The sequence below is a fragment of the Colias eurytheme genome, chromosome 28 (genome assembly GCF_061535395.1).
Source record: "Colias eurytheme isolate Ceu_HAF_F1 chromosome 28, ilColEury1 Martin Lab GWU primary, whole genome shotgun sequence".
NCBI classification, from domain to species: Eukaryota; Metazoa; Arthropoda; class Insecta; order Lepidoptera; family Pieridae; genus Colias; species Colias eurytheme.
The window spans coordinates 335,282-361,942 of NC_143007.1; the positions used below are offsets into that span (position 1 = coordinate 335,282).

At 33.8% G+C, this 26,661-nt stretch overlaps 1 protein-coding gene across 1 annotated transcript in view; it reads left to right on the forward strand.

Moving 5' to 3' along the window:
- The window catches only part of LOC149896407 (talin-2-like), a 94,731-nt gene that overhangs the window by 37,881 nt on the left and 30,189 nt on the right, over window positions 1–26,661 (forward strand). Inside the window, exons 18-35 of the mRNA XM_090117382.1 lie at window positions 8–88; window positions 461–585; window positions 990–1,091; window positions 11,114–11,284; window positions 11,853–12,054; window positions 12,490–12,638; window positions 13,111–13,230; window positions 14,091–14,201; window positions 14,575–14,664; window positions 15,035–15,172; window positions 15,406–15,524; window positions 16,818–16,962; window positions 17,783–17,979; window positions 22,566–22,695; window positions 23,683–23,807; window positions 24,369–24,534; window positions 25,302–25,394; window positions 25,687–25,761. Coding sequence (XP_089973508.1) covers window positions 8–88; window positions 461–585; window positions 990–1,091; window positions 11,114–11,284; window positions 11,853–12,054; window positions 12,490–12,638; window positions 13,111–13,230; window positions 14,091–14,201; window positions 14,575–14,664; window positions 15,035–15,172; window positions 15,406–15,524; window positions 16,818–16,962; window positions 17,783–17,979; window positions 22,566–22,695; window positions 23,683–23,807; window positions 24,369–24,534; window positions 25,302–25,394; window positions 25,687–25,761 — 2,339 coding nt within the window. The remainder of the gene's footprint in view (window positions 1–7; window positions 89–460; window positions 586–989; window positions 1,092–11,113; window positions 11,285–11,852; window positions 12,055–12,489; window positions 12,639–13,110; window positions 13,231–14,090; window positions 14,202–14,574; window positions 14,665–15,034; window positions 15,173–15,405; window positions 15,525–16,817; window positions 16,963–17,782; window positions 17,980–22,565; window positions 22,696–23,682; window positions 23,808–24,368; window positions 24,535–25,301; window positions 25,395–25,686; window positions 25,762–26,661) is intronic.

Here is a 26,661-nt window from a genome sequence, read left to right on the forward strand (position 1 = left end):
TTTTCAGGACCTACCGAAGAAGTCGATCACACCGCTGTTGGTGCAGCAATTACGACTATCACCACAAACTTACCTGAAATGACTAAAGGTAAGCAATTTTGTTATAATATAAATATTTATTTCATTTTAAATTAAGTTCTCATTACAACTTATATTTATTCTATAAGTAATATATTTCTTATAGCATAATTATATTTATCACTTATCAGTTACCACGATTAATATTTAGAAATTAAAGACTTAAGAGAGGATTTCAAACGCGATTTATTAATTATATTTAATAAACCTGACTTTTTAACACGAAAACCTATTACAGGGACTTTTCTATTTGAAAAAATAATACAATTAAAGCATAGAATCCAATCGAATCCCGCTTTAAAATCGAATTTTTATCTATTCTACAAAAAAATCACAAAAAACTATTAAAAAACAAACACTAATCACCACACTCCATCACCAGGTGTGCAAATGATAGCGGCACTAATGGATGATGATGACAACGGTGATAAGCTGTTGGACGCTACACGCAAACTGTGCAGTGCCTTCACCGATTTGTTGAGAGCTGCCGAGCCGGAGACTAAGGAGGTGAGGATGGACAGACAGACAAAACGACCACACAGACATAGAGACACTTTTTGGTTGAAGTCAAAGATGTTGTTTGAACGTGTTTTTCCGAAAGAATTAATGAAATTGGCAGATTTTTTACAATTTTATTTATGACTAGCTCATGTAATAAATGGATTGCTTTCAATTTTAGCGTTGACTAATTTATGTAAACTTTATTGCATTTATTTGAAATACATAGAATTCAGATAACGGGTAGAGCAAAAACTTGAGGTAAGCTCTTCAAGTTTTGCTGTTGCGATGCGAAGTAGAAAAATACAAAAATACTAAATTGAAACTTCATTCTTACTTAATTGAATCTGTCACAAATGCACTGTCAAACAAAACAATTATATGTAATAAAATCGCTATAATTTCCCTTCCAGCCCCGACAGAACCTACTGAACGCGGCCTCCCGCGTCGGAGAAGCGTCCACAAGCGTTCTGTACACAATCGGCGAGGAAACACCGCAAGACAAGGAGACACAGGTAAACAGACAGACAAACAACACGCCAGACGAACGGAACAAACCCAAAAAGTCATATCTCTATAGAAAACTCAATTATTGCTACGACAATTTCTATAAAGTCTTCTTCGGTAAGGACAAAAATGATTACGGTGCTGATTTCGATTCGCATGAAAATGTTCTTTATAAAGATAGCGGTGATAAGAGAGATAGCTTCGATGATGATGGTATTTACGAAGATGTAGACACGAGTAAAGACTGGGGTAAAATGCTAGATGTGATACAAGAAGAGTCAGACAGCGATTACTATAGGAGCTTAGAGTATTGTAATGTCACTTTGAAAAGACCGGTCACGTTAAATGATATAAATCGAGCCAAAACACCGCTCGTCGATGATAATAAAAATAATAATATCGATGATATATTGCACGATTGTGAACATTATTTAGGGGATAGTGCGGAAAAGCGTAATTTTAATACAGATAATAAAACGCCGGATTTACACCCGAAAAATATAACGGACAAAATTTACAATTTCAAAAAAGATTTCTCTCACCACGACTATGTTAATATCAATTATAAACCTGATTTAAATCCTAACTTGAACCTAGATCGTCGCACTAAAAATGAAATTTTACGCGAAAAATTCTTTCTCTCCAACAATACAGATAAAAATAATATAAACGATCAATTCAACAAATTTAACGACAAGAAAATAGAATGCCACAGTATAAAAAATGACGTAACTAAAAAGGGACCAGATGTAAAAGTTGCCGGTTCTCTAAACATGAAATTGTTCAATTTGGACAAATACAATCGCGTTTTAACAACAACAGAGACGTTCGTTGAAAAAGCTGAAGCTAGTTTTACTAAAAATGAACTGAATTACAAACGCGATGATTTCGAAAGTTTTATAAAACGCAGCGAGAAATATTATACAAGTGAACATAGAGATAGAACGACCACAGTACAATTGAATAATTCCAATCCAGTACCGAAAGGTAAAACTGAAATTAGGATCTTTTACAATCCTACCTTTTTGGCGACCGATGCAAAACATCGCGGCTTCTGCCAGTTTTGTAGGAAACGGTGTCCTCGTACTGAACTCAAATGTTGTACTCAATGTATATGTTTAGAACTCGAACTGAAAACGGTATTTAAAGAGAATTGGTTGAATATTCTGTTGATTTTGGCGTTGATTTTCGTGTTACTAGCCATTTTTATACAGTGGTTGTTGAGAAAGATCGGTTGTGAGGAAAGTGAAGGAACTGGTGATGATGATAAATGTTTTGAAATGTTCACTTGGTAGGTGATGTCTATCCGTCACTAAATATCGTTACAATGCATTCCAACTTTTATTGAGAACGGCATAAAAGACATACTCGAATCTTGGCGGCGTTTTAAGACAATATAATAATCTTTTATTTGACAATTTAAAAATAAATATAGGTTTGATTTAACCACACGATAAAGGCACATATAAATAACATAGTTTATATTTGAAATATATTATATCCTTTCGTATTGTGCGTTTGAAAATAAACCTTAATAATCACAATGACTTAACAATTTTATACTTTAGTATAATTGTATTAGAGTTGAATTTAGTATTAACGGTGCGGGTCTATACACTTAATTTTTACTCAGACAATTGTTATTGCCGTCCTTTTCCTTAATTATTTTTACGATTATTTTTTCAATTTTTTTTTGTTTAAAGACACTAGGGAAAAAGACTGCGAAGTATCAATTGAATTTTTTTTAGTTTTAAGGTGGTATTGCGAGAAATTATTATGAAAAAATTTAATTATGATATTGGACTTAATAACGACACTAGTTTGTAATCTAGTCGTTATTTAAGGAGCCATTGTCAACGCTTGCGATAACTAAAATTATTAATTATTCATATTAAAATGTATAATGCACATTTTATTCAAAATGTTCATAAAATCCTTAAAAAATGAAAGAAAAAAATCTGAAGCACTACTGCATTTTTCCCGACTGTATTTTTTTTTTGTAAAAACTTTAAAAAAGTATTCATTTGACTGGGGAAGGGTGTAAATGTGAATTCAAAGTACATATTTCATAATATTATTAGAGGCATATTTTAAATGTTATTATTACAAGAAAATTAACAGTCATAAAAACACTAACAAAAGAATAATGTAAAATAAGTAATATAGAGGCTATTACATAGTTCAAAATATTAATTTTTGAAGTGAAACTTCTTTATCGGGTTTGGAAAAAAATGTAGTGTAACATTTTTTCGTTACGCGTGACATTTTTACGTTACGCGCCATCTTTTTCTTATCCCTACCACGCGTGATTCGACGTATTTCTGTAAAGTTGCATATAGTAAATTATTTTTTGAAAAATAAGGTCATAAAGAAGTTTTACTTCTTACGTGTGTACACTAGTACACGCACACATTTTTATTAAGAAGCAAGCGTTGAAATGGTTTCAGTCATTTAGCATTTATTTAGAAGTCTGAATTAAAAAGGAAAAAGAATTAATACTAACCATCAAGTTCCTAAATTGGTTAAAAAAATATTAATATTATTGGTTGAATTTATTCGGTACTAGCTGTTGCCCGCGACTTCGTCCGCGATTACGTCGTTTTAGGTCATTCGTCGTTTAAAAAAAATACGTGACACTTTATTTTTGAATGTTCTTAATTGTCTCTTATAAAATTTAACTACATTAAAATTGAACACTCTGAAAATCTTAAAATCGGAGAAAATTGAAAATCTGAGGAAAACATGAAGGAATGTGATTTAAATTCTACATTACTTAGCATTTCAAATAATAATCTAAATTAGATTAACAGTTTGAGCGCACCGTTATAGAATATGTACCTAAGTATTAAATTACGTTAGTTTACATAGTAACAAAACAAAAACACGATGACTTTCTTTCGCGCTCGGTACCACAAACTAAGCATGTTAATGGTACGTGGCCCGCGTCACTTGACCCCCCGCGAGTTCCCCTCCTTTGCTATGCGAAAATACATTCGTCGCCCTGCTGTAGGAAAAATTGTAATACTGTGGCCTGGGCGTTATACACGCCCAGGGAGTTCCTGAGTGCCGATAGACGTCCGTCTATCGGCATTTATAACAATCTTATATTAATATCACCATCTTGAGGAAAAGCTTCTAATGTCGATTTAAAACTGCATACATACGAATTAACCTGATGAAACATGTTCTAAAATTGTGAAATGAGTTCAGTTTTAAATTCGAGAAATATTGATAATTCTTGTATTCGACTATTCGTTGTAGTCGAATACAAAATATATTTAAAGAAACTTAGGTTGGCCTTCAGGCAAAAGGGATCCTATCAAATGGTAAACTTGACCTTGTATCTTAAAAGTAAGCATGAAAGGACCTTCTGATAATTGTTGAGCACCAAAGGATCATTTGAAACGCACTACTATAAGAGCGAATATTGTCTAAGAACTGTTTAGATTGCACGTCATGTTCCTCTAAAAGTAGTGATTTCAAAGGTTCCGGTGTATCTTCAAACGAAAGCCGACTCCTTACTCCACTTTGAAGCATTACAAAAATAACATACTACGTTAATATCGCCTATACAGAAGATGATCTGTAATCAATTGTGAGGTTATAAGAAAACCCACTTTTATATTTGTCGGACCCCACCACCGAATTCGTAGATTGATCTTCTATGTTTACCTCTAAGTCATTAAGACTATGCGAAATCTGTCTGCAGTAAGAGGGGCCTCTCGCTATTCGTCCGTTTCCAGAGACCGAATAGTTTCAATTCTTAATCTTTCATTAAACAAACTTAATAATCGTTTTTGTCTCAATTAATTGTAATATTCGCGTCCCTACTCTAGTCATTGCTTATGCTCATGTTCATCTTCAAGAGATCGAATAATATTATGGTGCACCCTATCATTTGTCAAACGGTCTTCATATTGAGTAAAAGTTTCAGATTCTCGAGATAAAATGTGACGGCCGTGATCAGCTGTGAGACGTTATACCCTCTCAGTGAAGGTTTCGGTCTCACGGGATAGTACATGCCGTTCGCGGTCAGCTGTGAGCCGCAATTCTCGTTGTGAAGCGGTTTCAGGTTCTCGGCATAACACGTGTTGTTTTCGGCCTAGAGTATACCTCTAACGATTCTTGAGAACTCTTATTTCTCATTTTCTTAGCTTTGCTCGAATTTCGAGATAAAGATTTTTTAGGTGGCACTGATGCATGAAAATAAAAATTGAGTTAAAACGGACTGAGAGTGTTATAGACAAATATAATCAGAAAGCTTCGAACTCCTAAGCTATCGGAAGTTACACGTGTTATTGTGAGTCAACCATAAAAGATAGACATTTATGATGTCGGGAGATATTTTTTATATAATAAGGAGAACATTTCTTTCATACATGATTTCTGTGTAGCTTTAACCATTAAGGTTGCACACGCGACGAAAGCTTAAAAATGGAGTTACTGCTCTGCTCAGGAATATGAAAAATAATTGTACCAAGTTTCGTTTAAATCCGTCGAGTAGTTTTTGTTTCTATACCGGTTATACGGACAAAAATTTTACTGTTTGCTTCTTTGGCATCAGTGTCGATCCCTAATCACCCCGTGATAGTTATTTAGGAAATATATTTCATGTACAGATTTAATATACCTAAGTATACATAATATATTTAGATTCCAATTTCCATGTAACGTTAAATTCGACTATACAATAACTAACAGACAACGCAGGTTACTCTCGTTTCCGTAAGTTGAGGCGGCTACATATTCGGTCCTCATAACATCACTTTTAGTGAACGAAACGACAGCGCGGTTTAATTCGATGCCAACACCATCAGAAAAAAGGAAATATTTTTAATTGTGAAAAAATATTATGATTTACACTATTTTAATATAAAATATATGTCTGTGAGTGTGTAAAAATAAATCCAGCTAGTTTCACATCACACTTATGTTTATAATTAGCTATACGACATGAAAATATACATATTAATTACCAAGCAATAATCATACAGGTAAATACTGAACAAAAGTATTAACAGTCAAAGTTTATTTTTACTAACATTTAACAACACCCATGTAAATGATGAAGAAATGATAATTATCAACGAACTAACCTTTTCTATAATACTTAACACAGCACATTTTTTAAATTATTATCTTGCTCAACTCTGCTCAAAAATTTGAGGGTTTTGTTGGAACTGTAATGTGTCAAAACTATGATATATCTAAACTACGATACAACTTGCATGCGGAAATGCTCATTACAATCAGTGAATTTAAAGAATAACTAACAACAACTATTCAATTTTATTGAGCTGATGAATATCTTTTGCCTGGAAGAGATCACCGCCGCCTAATAAATATACTGTGTTTTCTTATAAAATCGTAACATAATTTCTTTTATCTACTAAATTTTAATAAATAAGTTCTCTTTGTTATTTTTATCCAAAAATGATCTTGAGCTTATATTAGGCAAAAGTATACATTAACTTTTTATAATTTCAGGACCGCACCTTAAATGGGGTGCTCGGAAAATATGCCTACGGATTATTAATAGAGAAATGATACCTACACAACAAAGTTATGTTGGTTCCATTTTATTTATAAAATATAATGAAAATGGGCAAATATAAAACATATTATGTAAAATGATTAAAAATAAATAAATGAAGCAACTACGATTCAAAGAAAACATCTTTTTCAGTGTGAAAATGCTCTAAGCAATCCTGGATGATGAGTAGGTATAATATTATGTACTCTCATCCCAGTACGGTCGGTACCTCGATAGCCATAACGATAAATATTATAATCAGATAACAGCAAAGTCAGAATAAAAATCATAACTTGTACAGTTGTGAGTGCAAAATTTATGTTTCATTTGGCAATAATATTTTTTTCGGTACTAAAACGTAGTAGTTTGATATGTGGTTGGCTGCCCCTCCTCTCCTTCCTGAAAAATATCCTCCAAAATTACCCGAGATACTTCCAATGATTGAACCATACGTTGGACATTAACTTCAGTCAAAAATTGACGAAGCGGATGATTACTAATTTCCACTTAATCCTTGCTGCCACTATCTTCATCATCAAATCATCAATTTTCAAGTGGTGTTGTAAAATTGTCAGCAGAAATAGTCTTCCAAAGGCGATATAATTTTATGAACATTGAATCTGTAAATAAAAAATCAAACGTTAATAATTGTAAATCAATAAAAAAAGCTACTTACAAATAAAATTTTATCAACAAACTACTGTTCCCAACGCACCTCAAAATCTTGTAAAAGTCAAAAACAATTCATCATTTTATTATTTCATTCTAAAAGTGTAATATAAAACCATTATAAAACCAATAAAAAACATGAATTGCTATCATTATAAAAATAAATACCTATAAAAGTAACAACTTACCTTTTGTGGGAACGCATGGTGAAAATTCACAAAACACGAAGATTGAATTTGATATTTTTGGTTTTATGACATTTATTTTAATTTTATTTATTTATTTATTCAAATGCTTTATAAATATAAATTTATAAATAATAAATTTATAAAGAATAGAAACATTCGATCACGAAATTATGTGGGTTCGAGTCCCGCCTCGTGATCGAATTTTTTCTATTCTTTATAAATTTATAAAACACGAAGATTAAAAATGTAACCAATGAACACAATCAATATTAGATTAATTGTAATGGTGTCTAGTTTGACTTAAAATAATAAACATCTACCCTCACTTTTAAAAATGTAGTATATTCACACGAAATATAAGCGCACCTTATAGGGAAGGGAAGATATGGGTTAAAGAGTTAAATAAATAACATGATTATATTTAAATTATTAATTTTCAACAGTTGTTCAGTAGTGATAACATGTAAATTGATTTGATTTTTACGAAATCTCATAGATGGCGCTGTTTCAAATTTGTCTTTATACTACTAAATTCATTAAACTGTTTCTCTGCCCAAATTACGTAAATGACATAGTTTTTATTTTGTAAAGCTAGATAATAGCATGGCTTACTCGAAACCAACATTTAAACATGAGTCTTTAGATTGTACGCTGTCGTAGTACACGGAATATGTAAGAAAAATATAGGTTCACAGCTCCTCCCCCGAAGGTGATATCATGATAATATGTTTAAACTATCCTCACCCGACCTCTTAGGAATATTCATGCAAAATTTGAAGTAAATCTATGCAGTACTTTCTGAGATTAGCCCGGAAATACATACAGACAAACAGACAAACAGACAAACCGACAAACAGACAAAAATTCTAAAAACTATATTTTTGGCTTCTATATCGATTATAGATCATGGATCAAGTATTCTTTTAAAAAAATATTCAATGTACAGTTTTGACTTTCCTACGATTTTATTATATGTATAGATTATTTGTTATTAATGGCAGCTCTCTGTTTTTTTTTGTAGTTTTAAGTTTTATTTTTTAATTTGGTTGAGGGATTTTATTTTGTATCTACATTTCATCACAATTTTTTACAAATGGCGTAGTATTATAGCTTTTAAAGTTTGCCATATTTTTTATCATTGTATTGTACATCACATGTTATTTTGTTAATACGAATAATGCGTTGTTTTCAATATATCAGTTACATAATATAGAAGTACATAATGCACAGTTTTGTAACGCACTTAATTAATTTTTAGTAACAGTTTATTATTGGAATAAAATTAACATTATTTTTTCAGTATATTTTTTATCAAGCCACACTCAGTTTTATTCCGATGGGAAATTTATTGTTTTATTTACGTTTAAGTTTTTATTTTTTTCGCTGTTTTTCGAGTTATACAAATCTTTTTGGTGCGTGTTTATTTGACAACATTTAGCTATGGAAATTTGAAGAACAACATTTTTTCATATATTATTACTTTATTAAATACTATTCAGGCAAATGTTGTCAAATAAACACGTGCCACTTGTTTGTACTTACAATCTTGCCATCCGTATGTTATTTTTGTTAATACATTTGCTTTTTTATATTACAATGGACTTTTTATTTTCGACTAACTGTCTGTAAAGTGAATGTAGTGACAAAAATAATTAGAAATATTTTATTACTAACCAAACCCTGTATATAGTTGTAAAAATTGGCTAGAGAATATATTACCATAGATTAGATAGTGCAGAAACTCTAAAAGATTTGTTTAGTTTGAAGTTTAACAGTTTTGTTTTAATAAACACAGTCTTTGTGGTAAAAACGAAAAATGCTGTGCCTATATGATGTAAATATGAAGATAAATAATATATTAACTGTCCAGATAAATTTTGTAAATATATCCATTATAATACCAATAACAATTGATATAATAAGCTTTCTTGAGTAAAATTGTATATAACTATTCTGTGGTAAAATTCATGGACTATAGGACTACATAATTTTAGTAACATGTGCAACTTTAGCTTGAAAAAAATTCGATAAATGGCTTGAAATAAGGTTTCGATGAAGGCATATATTGGCAACAGAATATAATTGAATTTTAATAACCTTATAACATACTGAGATGGGAATACAATCGTCTAAGTACACAAGAGTAATATATTTTTATGAAAAAATAATTTGAATTATAGAGGAAACGAATATAAAGAAAAAAATAGGCGAACTTAACTTTAAATCAGATCAGTATTATGTATTGAAATTTAGATGAGGGTTTCTAATAGCCCTTTAGAGAAGAACTGCTTTAAATTCTGTAAAATATTCGCTTAAATGAGTCACGCTGAAAATTTAATCGTCAGGTTTTTACTGAACTCTAAATTATCATTTAAATTCACAGACTTATAAATATGTACTTATTATATTATTGGAATATGAGTGCATAAGTGCATATTGATCATTAAAATAGATTTTTCAGATACCTACATAGAGTTAAAACACTTAGGGCCGATTTTTCAATGCCCAGATAAACAGCTAGATAGACTTTATTCTTCAGTTAACAAAATATTCAATTTTTCAACAGACGAATAGGACGTATCTATCGGATAACTACGTTATTTGAGGAATAAATCTATTTGCCGCTCCAACGGCCAGATAGCGCGCTATTCGACGGTTAGGCGTTTGAGTTGACAACTGATGCGTCAAATTTGGGATATTTTCGTATGTCATAACATAGAGCGTAGAATTATAAACAATCTTTCTATATAATTATTATCAATTAAAATCATATTGAAATTGATGTTTTTGATAGTACTGATGACCATGCCATTGAAAATTTGCCGAACGCTGCCTTTAAGTATGTCGTTTCCATCGTAAAATATATAAATTGAAACACAAATTTAACCAAACTCTTTACTCGAATCAAAACAACAATCAACAATCATAGAAGACAAGAGCAATACAAGACGTGAGTCATAATGACGGTTGTTGACAAATTGCAAGAGTTGACTCTATCCCGCTCTAACCTGACTAATTTAATATGTTTGTTTCGCCACTCCGAGAGCAGAGCTGCCAATATGGAAATATTTGGTCAGATAGTTGTTCATCAAATAAATCACGATTGAAAAATAGGCGAGCCGTTATGAGTTAGATAAATAATTGAATAAATCTATTCGAGGGGTAGATATTAGACTGTTTGTCTCGGGATTGAAAAATCGGCCCTTACAATATTTAAAATTATTTTAGGCTTATACAAATTGACATCATTTATGAAATCGCATCATCACAAAATATCCTGATCTCGCTCGCTTAATTAATTATCAAATTAAAGAAAAATTTATGTATAGCTCAATACAAAATTCTGCTTATACACACGTCGGCAGAGTTTTGTTTCGGACAATTTTTAACGAGATCGTTGAATTAGTTGTTCAAACATTTGATAGATAGGATGCGTTTTTATTGCCACGCTATAGCGCTGTAATGTTGAGCATGTCACAAATTGACTATAGCCAAAGCGTATCTTTCTTTCTTTCTTTCAATTTGGCAGTATAATCCACGTAATAAAACACAGCTTGGCGTTATAGCGCGGCAGTAAGGCGTGCTATGTGTCCGAACCATTATTTTACACCTATGAAACATCACACCATTTATAATACAGGATATACTCCTCTCGCTGGCCAAAGCAGTCGCCAACACTACAGCAGCGCTCGTGCTAAAAGCTAAGAATGTGGCCGCTCAGTGCCGCGACGAGCAGCCGCTGCAGAACACGATCATAGCGGCTGCTACACACTGTGCATTGGCTACCAGCCAGCTGGTCGCTTGTGCTAAGGTAATTGTCATTATTTACATTATTGTATTTATATTGTTTTACCTGAAAAAATTAAACTAGACTTCGTTTGGAAGCACTTTTGAATCGTCAAAATACAGAAGATAATGATTTTCTACCATTGTAAGGGGGAAGGGATATAATAGTATTTATTATTACAGATGAGAAACAATTCTTGGTTGATTTCTGTTTCTTGATAGCAGTTGTTTTACAAGAAAACTCATTTAAAGTGAAAAATAGGTCTTTTATAGCTATGACAACTTAAATTCGTTAATTCATTACACTATTATTACAAGTGCAAATTACATGGTCATGTCAAAAAAGTCTTACGATTTAAGACATTTATTTCTCAAAAAGATTACATTTCAATCACTTACAGAGAAATAATAATAAAATTTATTATAAACATGTTTGCTCGGTTAACGTTGTACGTAGTAAGTAGTTTGTTAACACAAATAGAACACAGTAAGAATACCAAAAAACCCAACTACCCCAACGACATTCTAAAGATATAAGGCTTGTGTTCTAGGTAAAAAAAGTCTAAAATAATGAACTATAACTCGACAAACAGGTGGTAGCCCCAACCCTCCACAACCCGGCCTGCCGCACGCAGCTCGAGAGCGCGGCCCGCCAAGTGGCGCAAGCTGTGGAGCGGCTCGCCAGCTCGTGCCAGCTCGCGCCTGAAGCTGCGGCCCCAGCTGTGGAGCAGCTGTCTGCTGCTGCACGACGCGTGACTGAGGAACTTGAGAGATTGCTGGCCCATTGTGAGCTGGGTAAGTTGGGATATTGCTGAAGGGTCCCAAACAGGTCAACATCCATAACCCAGCGTGCTGGCCGCAGCTACAGTCTAAAGCTGTGGAGCGGCTTGCCAGCTCGCGAATTGTGAACTGGGAGAGCGGGAGCATATGTAGCTAGTGTTGTAATAATTAAAAGATAGTTGTAAGTGCGATACTGCTTCGTTTGTTATTGAGTTTTAAGCTTAGAAAAAAAACACAAGTTTTAATGCCAAACAAAAACTTAAAACTACATTAAATTCAAAATACATGAATTTGGCGATCGGAACAGCATGCTGTCCGAACAGCGCTGATTTTCAGTCTGCCCGCGTATTTTGAGTTCTATAGTGGGCTAAATTTGCTTTTGAATAGTCACTTTTTACAGAATATCCTACACATTTCTATATAAAATCAATAATATGTTATCGTTAACAGACCGCCGCGGGCAAGCGACTGTATCTCAGTCGGTGGACAGCGTGCTGTCTGCCAGCGAGCGGCTCGGAGCAGCGGCTGACGCTGGGGAGATGGTTCGCAGCGCCCGCCTGCTGGGACAGGCCACTGCCAGGCTCATTGCTGATATCAAGGTGCGTGTGTGTCAGAAGTGAAACTTCGGCAAAAATAGAAAATACTCAAACTATAATAATTGTTTTTGACGAGAAACTCTAACACACAAACTGACTTTAATGTGTCCAAACTGAACAAAATTTAAATGGGACCAACCGTTCTAATTTTCCAATTAAAATATAAAAATATAGTAAAATTTAGAACCTTTAAAATCCTAGCTCGATCACGCAACTTCTCTCCCCTTGACAAGTAGCCTATGTATTTATCCAGGCAAAATTTCACTGTGTGCACAAATTTTTACAGGGCACTTGAGCTCGAGCACTTTTTGGATGAAAGAGTAACAAATGTTTGTTACTTTTTCATCCAAAAAATATACCATACACGCTTACAAGCGTTAATAATACTATGATAAATCGAAAGTAAACACATGCCTTTAAAATAATATTATTATGGTTAAACTTAAAAATAATAACGCATTTTAATATTTTACAGACGGAAGCTGAAAAACAACCATCGGAGAGTCAAGGCAAATTACTAGCTGCAGCAAAACTATTAGCAGATGCCACCGCTCGCATGGTTGAAGCGGCCCGACTCTGTGCGTCCGAACCGCAGGTATGGGGATACAAACACACACCAGCACGCACACTCACAGATATGCACGCACTTGCTATGTACGAAATTGTTCAAAAAATCGTTATAACGTACGAATACGTACATGCATACGCACGCGGACGTACATATATACATAGGAGTACGTACATATATACCCACGCATACGTACATAATATATACGCACGCGTACGTACATATACATAGGCGTACGTACATGTATACCCACGCATACGTACATAATATATACGCACGCGTACGTACATATACATAGGCGTACGTACATGTATACCCACGCATACGTACATAACATATACGCACGCGTACGTACATATACATAGGCGTACGTACATGTATACCCACGCATACGTACATATATACGCACGCGTACGTACACGCATACGTGTACAAACACACTTGCATAATTAAACATACATAGATTTAGAAACCAGGCACATTCTCACTTGCATTCATACAAAGATGATGGATAAATATGTAAAATGTGCATACTTAGCAATAACACACTAAGAGAACGATATTTTAAACTCGAAAAGAATGTTTATTGCAGTAGAAAATGAGATACATTTGTTTAGCCAATTCTACGTCTATATTTATGTCAAAACCATGAAAAAAAATTGGTTGTCTGTAAAGTCGGTTTACTGACGATAGTTTAACGTGACAACGTCCGATTGTGCTTCTTTGTCGCTCTTTCCGCGCTCTCGCTTGCACTTCAAGTCTTACATGGAACGCCTCAGAGCGAGGTAACGCCGCATGAGTCATGTTTTGTGCGTGCAGCCGGCTCTATCGAATTATAAGGCGTTGTCACGTCAAAATTTATATTAATAAATGAACATTTTCCTTAGGATCGCGACAAGCAAGAGGCGCTACTCCGAGCTGCAGAAGAACTCCGATACATCACAGTAGACTATGCGCAGGGACAGGATTTAGTTGAGGCGCAAGTGGCGAGATTGCATGTGAGTTTATACTCAAACTCAAACTTAAGTAGCTCAAGTGGGAAGTTAAGTTGTGACTTAAGTGGGCACTCAAGTGATGAGAGAAAAACTTATGACTTTTTGTTGTGTAAAATGATGGCTAGATAAAGAATAGTGACGATATTTCAAATGAAAATGATGCAAAACACAAAAAAATGTGTCAATGCATTTTAAGATAATAAAAAAAATTGACAAAATATATATTTTCATAAAGATCATGTAGCAAAGCATGTTTCTTGCAAACATTGTGTTCGCCTTAGTATTGTGTTAGTGGCGATATAATAAAAATCATGAATAGCAGTTTAAGTAGTCAACAAATGAAAAAAAAAGTAATTTTTTACTATTTTTTGGACAGGAAAGCGCCAAGCAAGCTACATCGAGCGCTACACAGCTGATCGCGTCCGCCCACAACGCGACACAGTACAACACTAATAAATATTCGCAGGTTCGTTCATATATTTGACATTTTTTGTACTTTTTTGTACTTTTTTATCGGATTTTGATTTTTGAGAATTATGTCATGTGTAAAATAAGTGTGTGCTGTATTTAAAATTTGATTTCGCTAGTAAATTATCGAATTCAGACGTTTTTACAGTTATCTTGATGAATATGTTAGTTAGTTATCTTAATAATATTATTTATGAGTGTTATGTCATATTTAAAGTACGGTATTTGAAACTTGATCCTCGGAAATAACTTTTGCTCTACTTTTCAAAAATTTAAAATTTGACATCCATATTTTTTTTTCGTTTTTTCCAAAATTGTATTGATTTTTTGCCTTTCCCCTACGATATTTTTTGCCTCTTCCCCTCCAGGAGGCACTCCTATCCGAATGCTCCGTGCTAAGCGAGCAAGTGCCCCGCCTGCGCGAAGCGAGCGGAGCGTTCGCGGCGAGGCCCAGTGATGCGGCCACGAGTTTGGACCTTATTACCGCGGCGGAGAGCTTCTTACAGGTTGGCAATATGTTAAATGATAAAATATTGCAAATAGAGAGGACTTATTCGTTACAGAAAAATATTTGAAGTTTCATCGTGTGCAATAGTAACATGTAGTATTACCACTTTTTTATAACCAAAAAATCATTTTTGAAGTGATAAAATGTTCATATACCCACACATAAACTGCTATATTTTTTCTTCTTTACGTTACATTGTCAACCTACACTCACATTACCAATCTCTTCCAGCCAAGCGGTCACGTGGCTCAAGCGGCTCGCGCAGTGTTGCCAACAGTGAGCGAACCCGCGGCGAATAAACAGCTAGCGGACACTACGCACCAGTTTGCGGCGAGTTGTACTGATTTGAGGTTGGTTTATATTAAAATAAAACTTATAATATCGTCTCAAATATTTTTTGTCTGTGAGTCGTATGTCGTGTGATGGTCGGAGTAGGGATAAATGAAAATAAAAAGAAATAAAAATATATTTATTGACATCCTACTAATATTATAAATGCGAAAGTTTGTGAGGATGTGTGTGTGTGTTTGTTACTCTTTCACGCAAAAACTACTGAACCAATTAGGTACAATGAAATTAAGCACACATGTAGAGGGTAACTTGGATTCACACATAGGATAGGTATTATCCCGGAAATCCCACGGGAACGGGAACTATGCGGGTTCTTTTTAGAAAACGCGGGCGAAGCCGCGAGCGGAAAGCTAGTAAAATCATACATTACAATAGGTAAATGATCCACTGTGTACCGAACTAGTTGAAAACTATGTGTATTTTTAACGCGAAATATTATTCCGATAATTTTTAGTTTTAATAATAACTAGCTTCCGCCCGCGACTCCGTCCGCGCGGATGTCGGTCTTCGCGTGGATGGTTTATTTCTCCATTTTGAGTAACTCTGACAATATCATCTTATAGATATCTATTGGACTCAAATACGGCTAGGCCTATAATAATACCCAACGTGTGTTCGCGGTTCTACAGAACAACGTCTATGGATAAAACTGAAAAATTAAGATTATTTTTTTTCTTCGTATTTTTTCAGGATAAAAAGTATCCTATTTTACGCCCAGGATAATAAGGTATAATTATACCAAGTTTCATGGAAATCGAACCGTTAGTTTTCACGTGATGTCTTCACATACAGACAGACAGACAGACAGACAAAAATTTTTTTAATCACATATTTGGGCTTGGTATCGATCCAGTAACATCCCCTGCTATTTATTTTTTCAATATTTTAAATGTACAGAATTGACCCTTCTACAGATTTATTATATGTAATAGATGTTAAAAAAAAAACAGGTTCGTGCTTTTATTGTTTTCTTTATTTGGTATTAAAACAGTAACACATAAATACAATAATCCTATACAATAAAATTCACAAATGCATAACCAACGACATTATTTACATGTAAACATATATATATATATTTATACACACACAATGGACTCCTAAACCACTTAACCGATTATAATAAAATTCGCACACCATGTGCAGTTCGATCCAACTTGAGAGATAGGATAGTTTAAACACGTAGGTACCACGGGCGAAGCCGGGGCGGACCGCTAGTGTAAACATAAAATATTGATAAAAATACTTGTTTTTGCCCGCGCAAAGTACTCAAAATATATATTCTTTCACAGATCGGCAGTAGGTCGAGCACGAGCATCATGCCGTGGGTTAGAAATGGATGCAGCTGCCGAAATCTTGCGCAGCTTGCAAGCGGAGATCGATGAGATGGAGCGAGCTGCTGCTGCACTGGAGCTCAGGCCTATACCTGCGCAGACGGTGAGGGACTTGGTTTTGTTTGTTTGTTTATGTTTCAATAGTGACCTTAAAAATTGAAAGGTATTTTTTTGATAGTGTCATTTTATGGTCAATAAATCAAATGTATATTGTTGCAATTTTAGTAGGTGGTACTTGAAATATTGTTATATTTAATATATGAATTGTTCTAATTGTTCAATTGAACAATTTTTCAACGTCTTAAATCAATATATTGAATCTTAATAATGAAAGTAAAGAACTTATTCAACTTCAATGTACCAATTTGCATATTTTAATACTATACTATTTATCCGAGAGAAACTTTAATACATTATTATTAACTTCACTTGTGTGTTTGCTTGAATCCAACACTAACAATCTCGATGCTGATCCACTTTAAACGGACAGATTTAATTTAAACTTTGTACACTTATTAATGGCCAATATGACAATAATATTACGGATATATTTTAATCACTACTGTACCTAACCTCTAATCACTCTGTCCCTATATCCCTATGTATGCTAAAATCTTTAAAATTACGCAACGGATTTGATGCGTTTTTGACGTGATATCGTCTTTAAGATCGTTTTAGTCGGGTGACATGTTCAGAAACTTGTGTCACACCAAAACCTCACGAGCGCGATCGCAGGTATAACGAGAGAGAGACGGACCGATCTCCCGTCTCATCTCGAGCGCTGCCACTGCATTATGTTATCACGTAAACATCTCGATCGTAAACTTACTTTACAAACAACCAATTTTTTTAATAGATAGATAGAATAGATTCACGAGGAAGGTTTATTAGTTAAACTATATTTATTTTATCAATCCTTGTAGCCGGAATGGTCGTACAGCCGGCTCCAATCAGCCGGCCGAGCAGCGGGCTCAGCGAGCGCTGCTCTAAGTGCTGGAGCACGTCGCGGGGAGCAGGCCACTTGTGCCCGAGCAGCGTTGGACCTGGCTGCTTCGTTGCGGGACTTCGCGCCGCCGCTACGAGCAGCGCTGGCTGTGGCTGAGCCGGATCATCAGCCTAGGTAAGGAATATACGCAAACACGCACGCACCCACGAAGACGTATATATAGACACCAAAAACCCACTAGATGAGACATAGACACTTAGATATATAGACATGCTTATATAACTCTTAAAACACACCAAAAGACATGCATACAAACTCAAACTCAAACTCAAACTCAAACATTTATTTATTCAATTAGACTTCTTAAAGAAGCACTTTTGAAACGTCATTACATATTTTAAAATTTACCACCGATTCGGAAAGCAGTATCTACGGAGAAGAACCGGCAAGAAACTCCATAGTTGCTCTTTTAAATCATGTCAGTTTTACAATTTTACAAAATACATATGTAACAACATATAAGTATTGTAATAACATGCCAAAGAACTGTCCTGTGGTTTTTACGCGACAACCCTCCATGGGTTTTTATCGTCCATATATTCCTGAATACTGTAGTACGCTCTCTGAACTAGTACATTTTTTATATAAGTTTTAAATTTAGAACTACTAAACTCTTTAATATTATGAGGAATTCTATTGTAAAAGCGTATACCTTGACCCATAAATGAATTTTTAACTTTAGCTAATCGGAAAAATGGCATTTCAATTCTATTTCTGTTCCTTGTGCCATAACAGTGTCTATCTCCTACTCTTGTGTGTAAGTCGGCGTTTTTGTGTACATGCAAAATATTATTAAATATATACTGTGATGGTACAGTAAGGATACCAGTATTCTTAAAGAGATCTCTTAGTGAGTCCCGAGCACGTAAACTATATATAGAACGAATGGCTCTTTTCTGTAAGATAAATATAGTTTCTATATCTGCTGCCCTGCCCCATAGTAGAATTCCATAGGACATAATACTATGAAAGTAGCTGAAATAAACCAATCTAGCTGTATCTTCATCGGTGAGATGCCTTACCTTTCGGACTGCATATGCTGCTGAACTGAGCTTACCTGCAGCGGTGTTGACATGGGCTCCCCACTGTAGTTTCTCGTCCAATGTTAACCCAAGAAATACAGTCGATTCTGTAGGGTGTAATACCTCCCCGTTCAAGGTAATATTTCTGCTTAACTTTTTAACGTTTGGTAGTAAAAATTCAACACAAGTTGTTTTTTTGGCATTTAATAATAAATTATTAGCAGTAAACCAGTCGGATATGTGTAAAAGAGCACTGTTCACTTCGTCAACATTTGGGTCATGCCTATCCACATTAAATATTAATGAGGTATCATCTGCAAACAGAACTATTTCACACCTATCCTGTAAATAATAAGGTAGATCATTGATATATACCAAGAACAAGAAGGGTCCTAAAATAGATCCCTGTGGAACACCAATGTTAATTGACGCACCGCTAGAACGTTCTCCATTAACAACTACAGTTTGTATCCTATCATGCAGGTATGAGGCTATGAGGTTCTGAGCTTGTCCTTTAATCCCATAGTGATTAAGTTTACGCAATAAGGTACAATGTTCAACGCAGTCAAATGCCTTGGAGAGGTCACAAAATATCCCCAAAGCATTTTTTGAGTTTTCCCATGCCTTATATATATGTGTTAGTAGTGCAACTCCAGCATCTGTGGTTGAGCGCCCCTTTGTGAAACCAAACTGTTTGGTGTGCAGCAAATTATTAGATGCAAAGTGACTAGTCAATTGGTTTAATATTAACTTTTCGAATACCTTACTTAATGTTGGTAAAATCGAGATAGGTCTATAGTTGTTACAGTCTTCTTGATCGCCTTTCTTAAATAGAGGTATAACTTTACTAAGCTTTAGTAAATTAGGAAATGTACCATAGTCACAACACTTATTAAATATAAAAGCTAAATTGTTCGCAATATTGCACGCCTCATAAGCGAAGCGTTGAGGTGGGTACTACTGTCACTTCGCGCAAAACATCTGATTTTTCAAACTTAAAATGTCTTTATGTATCATACATTGCACTTGTAAGATAATACATACACACACATATTAAGAAAAAACACTATTTTTAACGTTCATGATATTTTTGATGTCATTTTTGTTATTTAAACTAGTTAAAAAACAGTTTAAAAAAGTTCTGTCTTGGACGTCCGTGTGTCTGTATGTGCGGATCCTTTTTCTTGTTAACACGATAGCGACCGAAATACTTTACTAATCGAGTCTTTTTTTTTCTCTTACGCTTGAGTATGCTCAGGAATAGAACCCTTTCATTTTTCAGGGTCTGATTCGATGTGGTTTAATTGTTATTAAATAAACAAAAATAATAATTAATAAATATTTATTAAAAAAAAATTATGAGGCGTGCACTTTTGGATTTTCCAAATTATTTTCTATTATATTATTAACTAAATTTACGGACATTCCCCACAGATCACAAGTATTTTTTAAATTTAGTGTCTTAAAGGCTGTAACAATATCATTAGCAGTTACGTGTCGCAATTCAAATAATGTACTGCACCCCGCAACATGGTCCCTCAAAAAGGTCTCTGCAAGTGCTGAAGACGAATTTAAATTATTAGTAATGCTAGCAGGGACACTACTAAAGAAATCTTCAAATGCAAGCGCAACATCAGCATTTTTGTCAATAACCATGCCATTATTAACAAGTTTTATGGTATTACTTGATTTGCTTTTACCCATTTCACCATTAATAATAGACCAAACTGTTTTAACTTTATTATCGGAGTCGCGTATTTTATCTCTGATATACAAACGCTTCGCAGTAAAACAAACAATTTTAAAAGTTTTTGAGTAATTTCTAACATAACTAAGAAAAGATGGGTCTTTATTATATTGCTTCATACCATATAACTCATAAAGAACGATCCTACACCTATGTATGCTAGGTGTCGCCCATTTACTAAATGGTAAATCCTTGGTAATATTTAAAGATTTAACTTTAAATATTTTTTCAAATTCATTATGCACTAAATTAAAAAGATTTTTAAACATTTCACAAGGATTATTATGACAGGATTGATCATTCAGTACGGGCAGGCTTTTATTAATATTATCTCTAAATTTATTAATGCCTTTTTTAGTTATAGGCCTAACATTAATTCTTTTAAATTCAGGTAAACAATCCCATTCAAAAACTACTTTCTGGCCACAGTGATCCGAAGTGAGTGTATTGAGAATATTTTTCTCTAAACAGTTGCAGTCGCAGTATATATTATCAATACAGGTTGCAGAAGTAGGTGTAATTCGTGTGGGTTCATTAAAAAGTTTATACAGATTAAATGACTGAAACAAATTAACAATTCGTGTTGCCGTTTGTGTTTGTAAAAGTATATCAATATTAAAATCACCACATACTATAACTTTTTTTTTACTCCTACTTAAACGCTTTAATATTTCTTCCATGACTGTCTCAAACATATTATAGTCACTGGAAGGGGGTCTATAAACGCAAACAATAATATAACGCTCCAGCTCCACACAGGACAGTTCAATGGTCCGTTCTACAGAAAGGCTAACAATGTCAGTTCGTTCCTTGCATTTTAAACTATTGTGTACAAAAATAAGAGAACCTCCATGAATAGCATTTGTTCTAAAGTATATACTTTTTAATTTATAATTATCAATATTTATTAACAACTGACATTGTTTAAGCCAATGTTCTGTTACACAAAATATTTTAATTCTATTATGATTTAAAAATAATTCTATTTCTAATAATTTGCTAGCCAAGCCTTGAATATTTTGATGCACAATAGAAAAAGACTGCTTAGCTGTTGTCTTATAAACTAGTTTAAATCTAGCTTAGGGCTAGATTGTCTGTCAACACTTAAACTAGGTTGATGTATATAATTACTACTACATAAAATTATAGTAGATCCAGGGTCTGATACTAAACATGTACCAGACTGGTTAATAATTTTATATGCTATTAACATAGCAAGTTCTCTCTTATATCTAAATGGCAGATACACTGTATTCTTTGTCAAACAAAAAGATTTAATACAAGAATTTATGTCAAAATATATAAATGCATCACTATGATGATTTGTTAAATTATATAATTTCAAGTTAATATTATAGATAAATTTATATTGATTTTGTGTCAAACCAGGCAAATATGGTAATGTACACAACATAAATTTGCATTTTGTCTCACTACTAATTTTTAACATTTTTTGAAATCCTATATCTATGTCATGTTTTTTTAATTTAAAACTATCTCCATATAATATAATAACAATACTATTTTCATTAAAAGTAAAACTATCTAATGAATTCATGATATATGTAAATGAACTATTAGGAGTACAAAAATTAGTTACTTTATGCCCCAAATTGTTAAGCAATCATGCCCACAATCATGCCCACTTAACCATGTATATATATCATGGTGGGGCTTAACGAGCTACTTGCGCACACGCAGCGTTCGATACGTTTATCTCGGAAATTAATATCATACTTATATTTTAACAAAACATTACACATGTAAAAGTTATTCCAAATGCGTTACGTAGCTGTTTTTCAGACATTTTATCTCATAATTAAAATTTTCCAATGAAATCAATCACCGTAATTCAATTTTTTTACATACGACAATCCACATTTACCATAAAAACTATAAACACCACACTAAAAGACATATTTGTTCAACAGAATAATCTCGTCCGGTCGGCAAGTGGTGACGTCATCTCTGACGCTGGTAGAAACCGTGAAACGTTACCTCGTCAGCTCGGAGGAGGTGGACTGCGCGAACATCGTCAGCATGGCCAAGAGTGTGTCGCAGGTATGCTGTAATTTAGTTTGTCATTCAATATTCACCTGTGTTGCAAGCTCTTTAATATCTCTTAAATTAACTGTCAAAAGCAAATAAACGAAATAAAAAGACGGGTTGCACTGGGGGAGTGCCGGCAGAAGTGAAAACTTGATTATTAACATTGAGCATGTTTGATATTTTGGAATGGTATCCGTCTTACGCTTTTTCGATCAGGTCACGTGTCCTGACGCGAGTTTAACATTTTATACCCATTACAGAAAAAGTGCTCAACGCCGCTAAAGAAGTTTTCACTTCAAAAATATTTATAACACTTTGCAAACTTTATACATTGATCAAAAACCCATAATAATACTTTAGTTATCATATTGAAGCGTGTTTTTAATTCTTTAAACTATTTTTAATTGATCTTTGTTGAGGAAGATTCAGTTTATTTCATTTTCTATCTCTTTCTATTAACAGAGTGAATAATATATTATTTGTAAGTTAGTTTAATATCACAGTGCATCAATGTCGAATAAGAGAATGTGCAAGAAACAAATGTTATTTGAACAATTGTTACCATCTCTACAAGACATAGTGTTGCCAACGTTATATTTTTTAATATATTCGTATCATATGTACCATTTTATAACGTCACTAAAGATTTTTAACGTGATACAATATTTTATTTGTAAACTCAAACTCAAACATTTATTTATTCAATCGGACTTCTTATAAAAGCACTTTTGCGTCGTAATATTTTTTTACATTTACCACCATATACATATTATTATATTTATTAACTACCAACGGTCCGCCCCGGCTTCGCCCGTGGTACATATTTCGCAAAGGTAGCCTATGTTCTTTCTCAGGGTCTAAAGATTATCTGTACCAAATTTCATCAAAATCGGTCCAGTAGTTAATGCGTGAAAACCATACATACATAAAAACCTTTCCTCTTTATATTATAAAGTATAGATAAATGCCCGTGATATTTATATTTGTATCCCCTTTCAGAGTGTAGAACAAACACTAGAAGCGGTCCCAACGCACACGGAACTTGACGGTGCATTAGATGATGTTGCACACACGCTGCATATACTGGATATTGGTGATCTGCCCAGATCCGATCGGACTTATGGGTGAGTTACGTGTTATTTTTATGTTGGAGTTATTCAAATTGCTTTATTTGCAGAGGGAGGTCTTTGTAATAAGTTTTTTTTTGTAAATATTATTATTACTACGCTAAATACTATTGACTATATTATAGGTTATAGTTTACGAGTCGAATTATCGAGTCGAATTTTGTTATTATTAAAATATGATTCAAGTCTGGCTATTGTTATTCTAGCTGTTACTTATAATTTAGGAATATAATTGGGAATACCTATTTTTTGACCAAGCCCATGTCGCCTGAGCAAAGAGTGCCTCAAGCAGCGATTTTGAATAGTTTTTGTGCGAATAGTTTTAACATTATTATCAAATTCAAATTATATTTATTTGCAAAATATAACAAATGTAGGTGTTGTTATTACAATGTTAAAGCGCTAACACATTCTAGCCACTATCTAGGTGTTCTATTTAAATAGAAGTCGTTTTATTATTTTTTTTAAATGTTATATCATGAATACACATCTGTGTAACGCGAGTGGTTCTCGATCATATTGTTTTCTTTTGTTCAAATTCGTGTTTTCCCCACACAGCGAGCTGCAAACAGAGCTGAACTCAGCCGCAGTAGGCCTCAGCAACGCCTCCTCAGATGTGGCCGCGGCCGCTGAAGTTGGGGGCCTGTCTAACGCGGGGAGACAGTTTGGGGACGCTTTCAACAGATTGATGGGCGTGTCGCTTGAACTGGCCGGGCAGACTGAGGTGAGATGAAGTTATCTACAGGTGGACTGTGGGGTGTGAAGTTGGCTGCAGATTATCTATGTTAAACACGGAAATAGATATGTCTTTATAAATTTATAAAGAAAAAAAAAAATTCGATCACTCAGCGGGACTCGAACCCGCATCCTTTCGCGCCATTCCGGGGCGGATGCCTGACCAACTCAGCCACTCGTGACCCGCCAGAGCAATCGAATTTATTCTATTCTTTCAGTTTTATGTGTCTAAGGGACACAAAGCATTTGAATGCCATAAAACAATAAATATCAATTTCAACAGATATGTCTTTGTGTTGTGGGCACTGAGATGAGCTTGTGTGAAGTTGGTTGCAGGTGGACTGTGATATACAGCGAACTAGATATGTCTTTGTGTAGAGGGTTGTGAAGTTAGCTGCAGATGGTTTAATTTGTACTAAACACCTGTATTTGATCAGTTCAAAAATATTTCAATTGGGAACCTACAAAAAGATATTATAGTATCTATAACTCAAAAAATATATATTATTTTAAGCTCTCCGTTACAAGGTTACGTTGTTGAATTTTAATGAATGTTCAAATGTTGCCTATTAAAATGACTGCTATAGATACTTACCAAAGAACACGATAATTTCAAATATGACCTTCTGATTAACACTTGGCAAATTTTATCAAATACTATATTCCCTCATTCACTCTATGGCGTCGAAATCTATTATTAATTTATTGTAACATCTCTAACTTGGAAAAATATAATATAATTATGATAATTTGCAGGAGAAAGAAACGCGCGGTGAGATGATACGATCAATGAAGTCGGTGACGGTCAACTCTTCGAAACTACTCGGCACAGCTAAATCTGTTAGTCAGGTGAGTCATACATATAAATAATTTTTATTGATAAAGAACATTTAAGATATCGTTAAAGTAGTTTAGAATGATGTACAAATACAGATTACTTACAAAAATGATTATAATTTTAAAAAAATACTATGTATTTACTTCTAAGAAATACTAGGTCCTTCGAGTCGAAAAAGATACTATTGTTTTCGACTCGAAGGACCAAATTGCTTAAAAAATTATTTTTGTAATATTTTGAACATTTTTCTACTTCTGGTGTAAATATAGAATATTATTATTATTTTTTTTTTTTTTGCTACAGGATTTGACACGACCGAACGCCAAAAACCAACTGGCAGCCGCAGCTCGCGCCGTCACAGAGAGCATTAATCATTTGGTGAGTTTAAAATAATAGGATAAATAATTTTGCACGATCTTGAAAGTTGTAAGGTGAAATAAAATACTGTTTTCTTAGACGTATTAAAAACATTTATTTTTTTTTTTAATTAAAAACAAAAGTGGACCCAGCATTCTACCTTGAAGTACACCTAAATTTGTTAATAATACAGTCTGACTATTTCTCTGGGAATTAATATTCGTTTTTGATTGTAATGTATTGTTTCCTGTTTGCGAAATCTATCGAATACAGTGCCACTTATTTATTTCTCTTATTTATTCGCAGCGTATTGAATCTATTCAACGTTCCTTTACGAGACACTTGGCTTTTACCTCTCGAGGTATATCACATCGCTGCCCATATGGTGAACGCTTAGATTTTTTTAAAATGATTTCGTTACGTGACCGTCGCAAATTACACGATTTACTATTTCTCCATAAATGTGTAAACGGTGCTGTTGTCTGCGAGGACATTATTTCTAACATCGCTTTTCAGATACCGTATCGCCTTCCCAGAAAACCGATAAAACACCTTTTTTGTGTTCCAGTTTGCAAAACTAACCTAGGCAAACATGCTCCATTATCGAGACTGTGTGCTACTTATAACCAACAAATAATGCTCTTACCAGATCTTGATATATTTTTCGGATCCCTCGCACAGTATAAGCATCAAATTATTCACAGTTTTTCCAGTAGCGTTTAGTATATTGATTATGTTTTTCTTTCTATTATGTTTAATTGTATAAGTGTTATTAATGTGAATGTTGTGTACACCTATAATTGATAAATACATAAGATACAATTATGTAATTAGATAATGTCATCCTATATATAATGTAATGTGTATTTATTGTTGTGTGTTCCATAAATAAATAAATAAATAAATAAATAAATTTGTGTG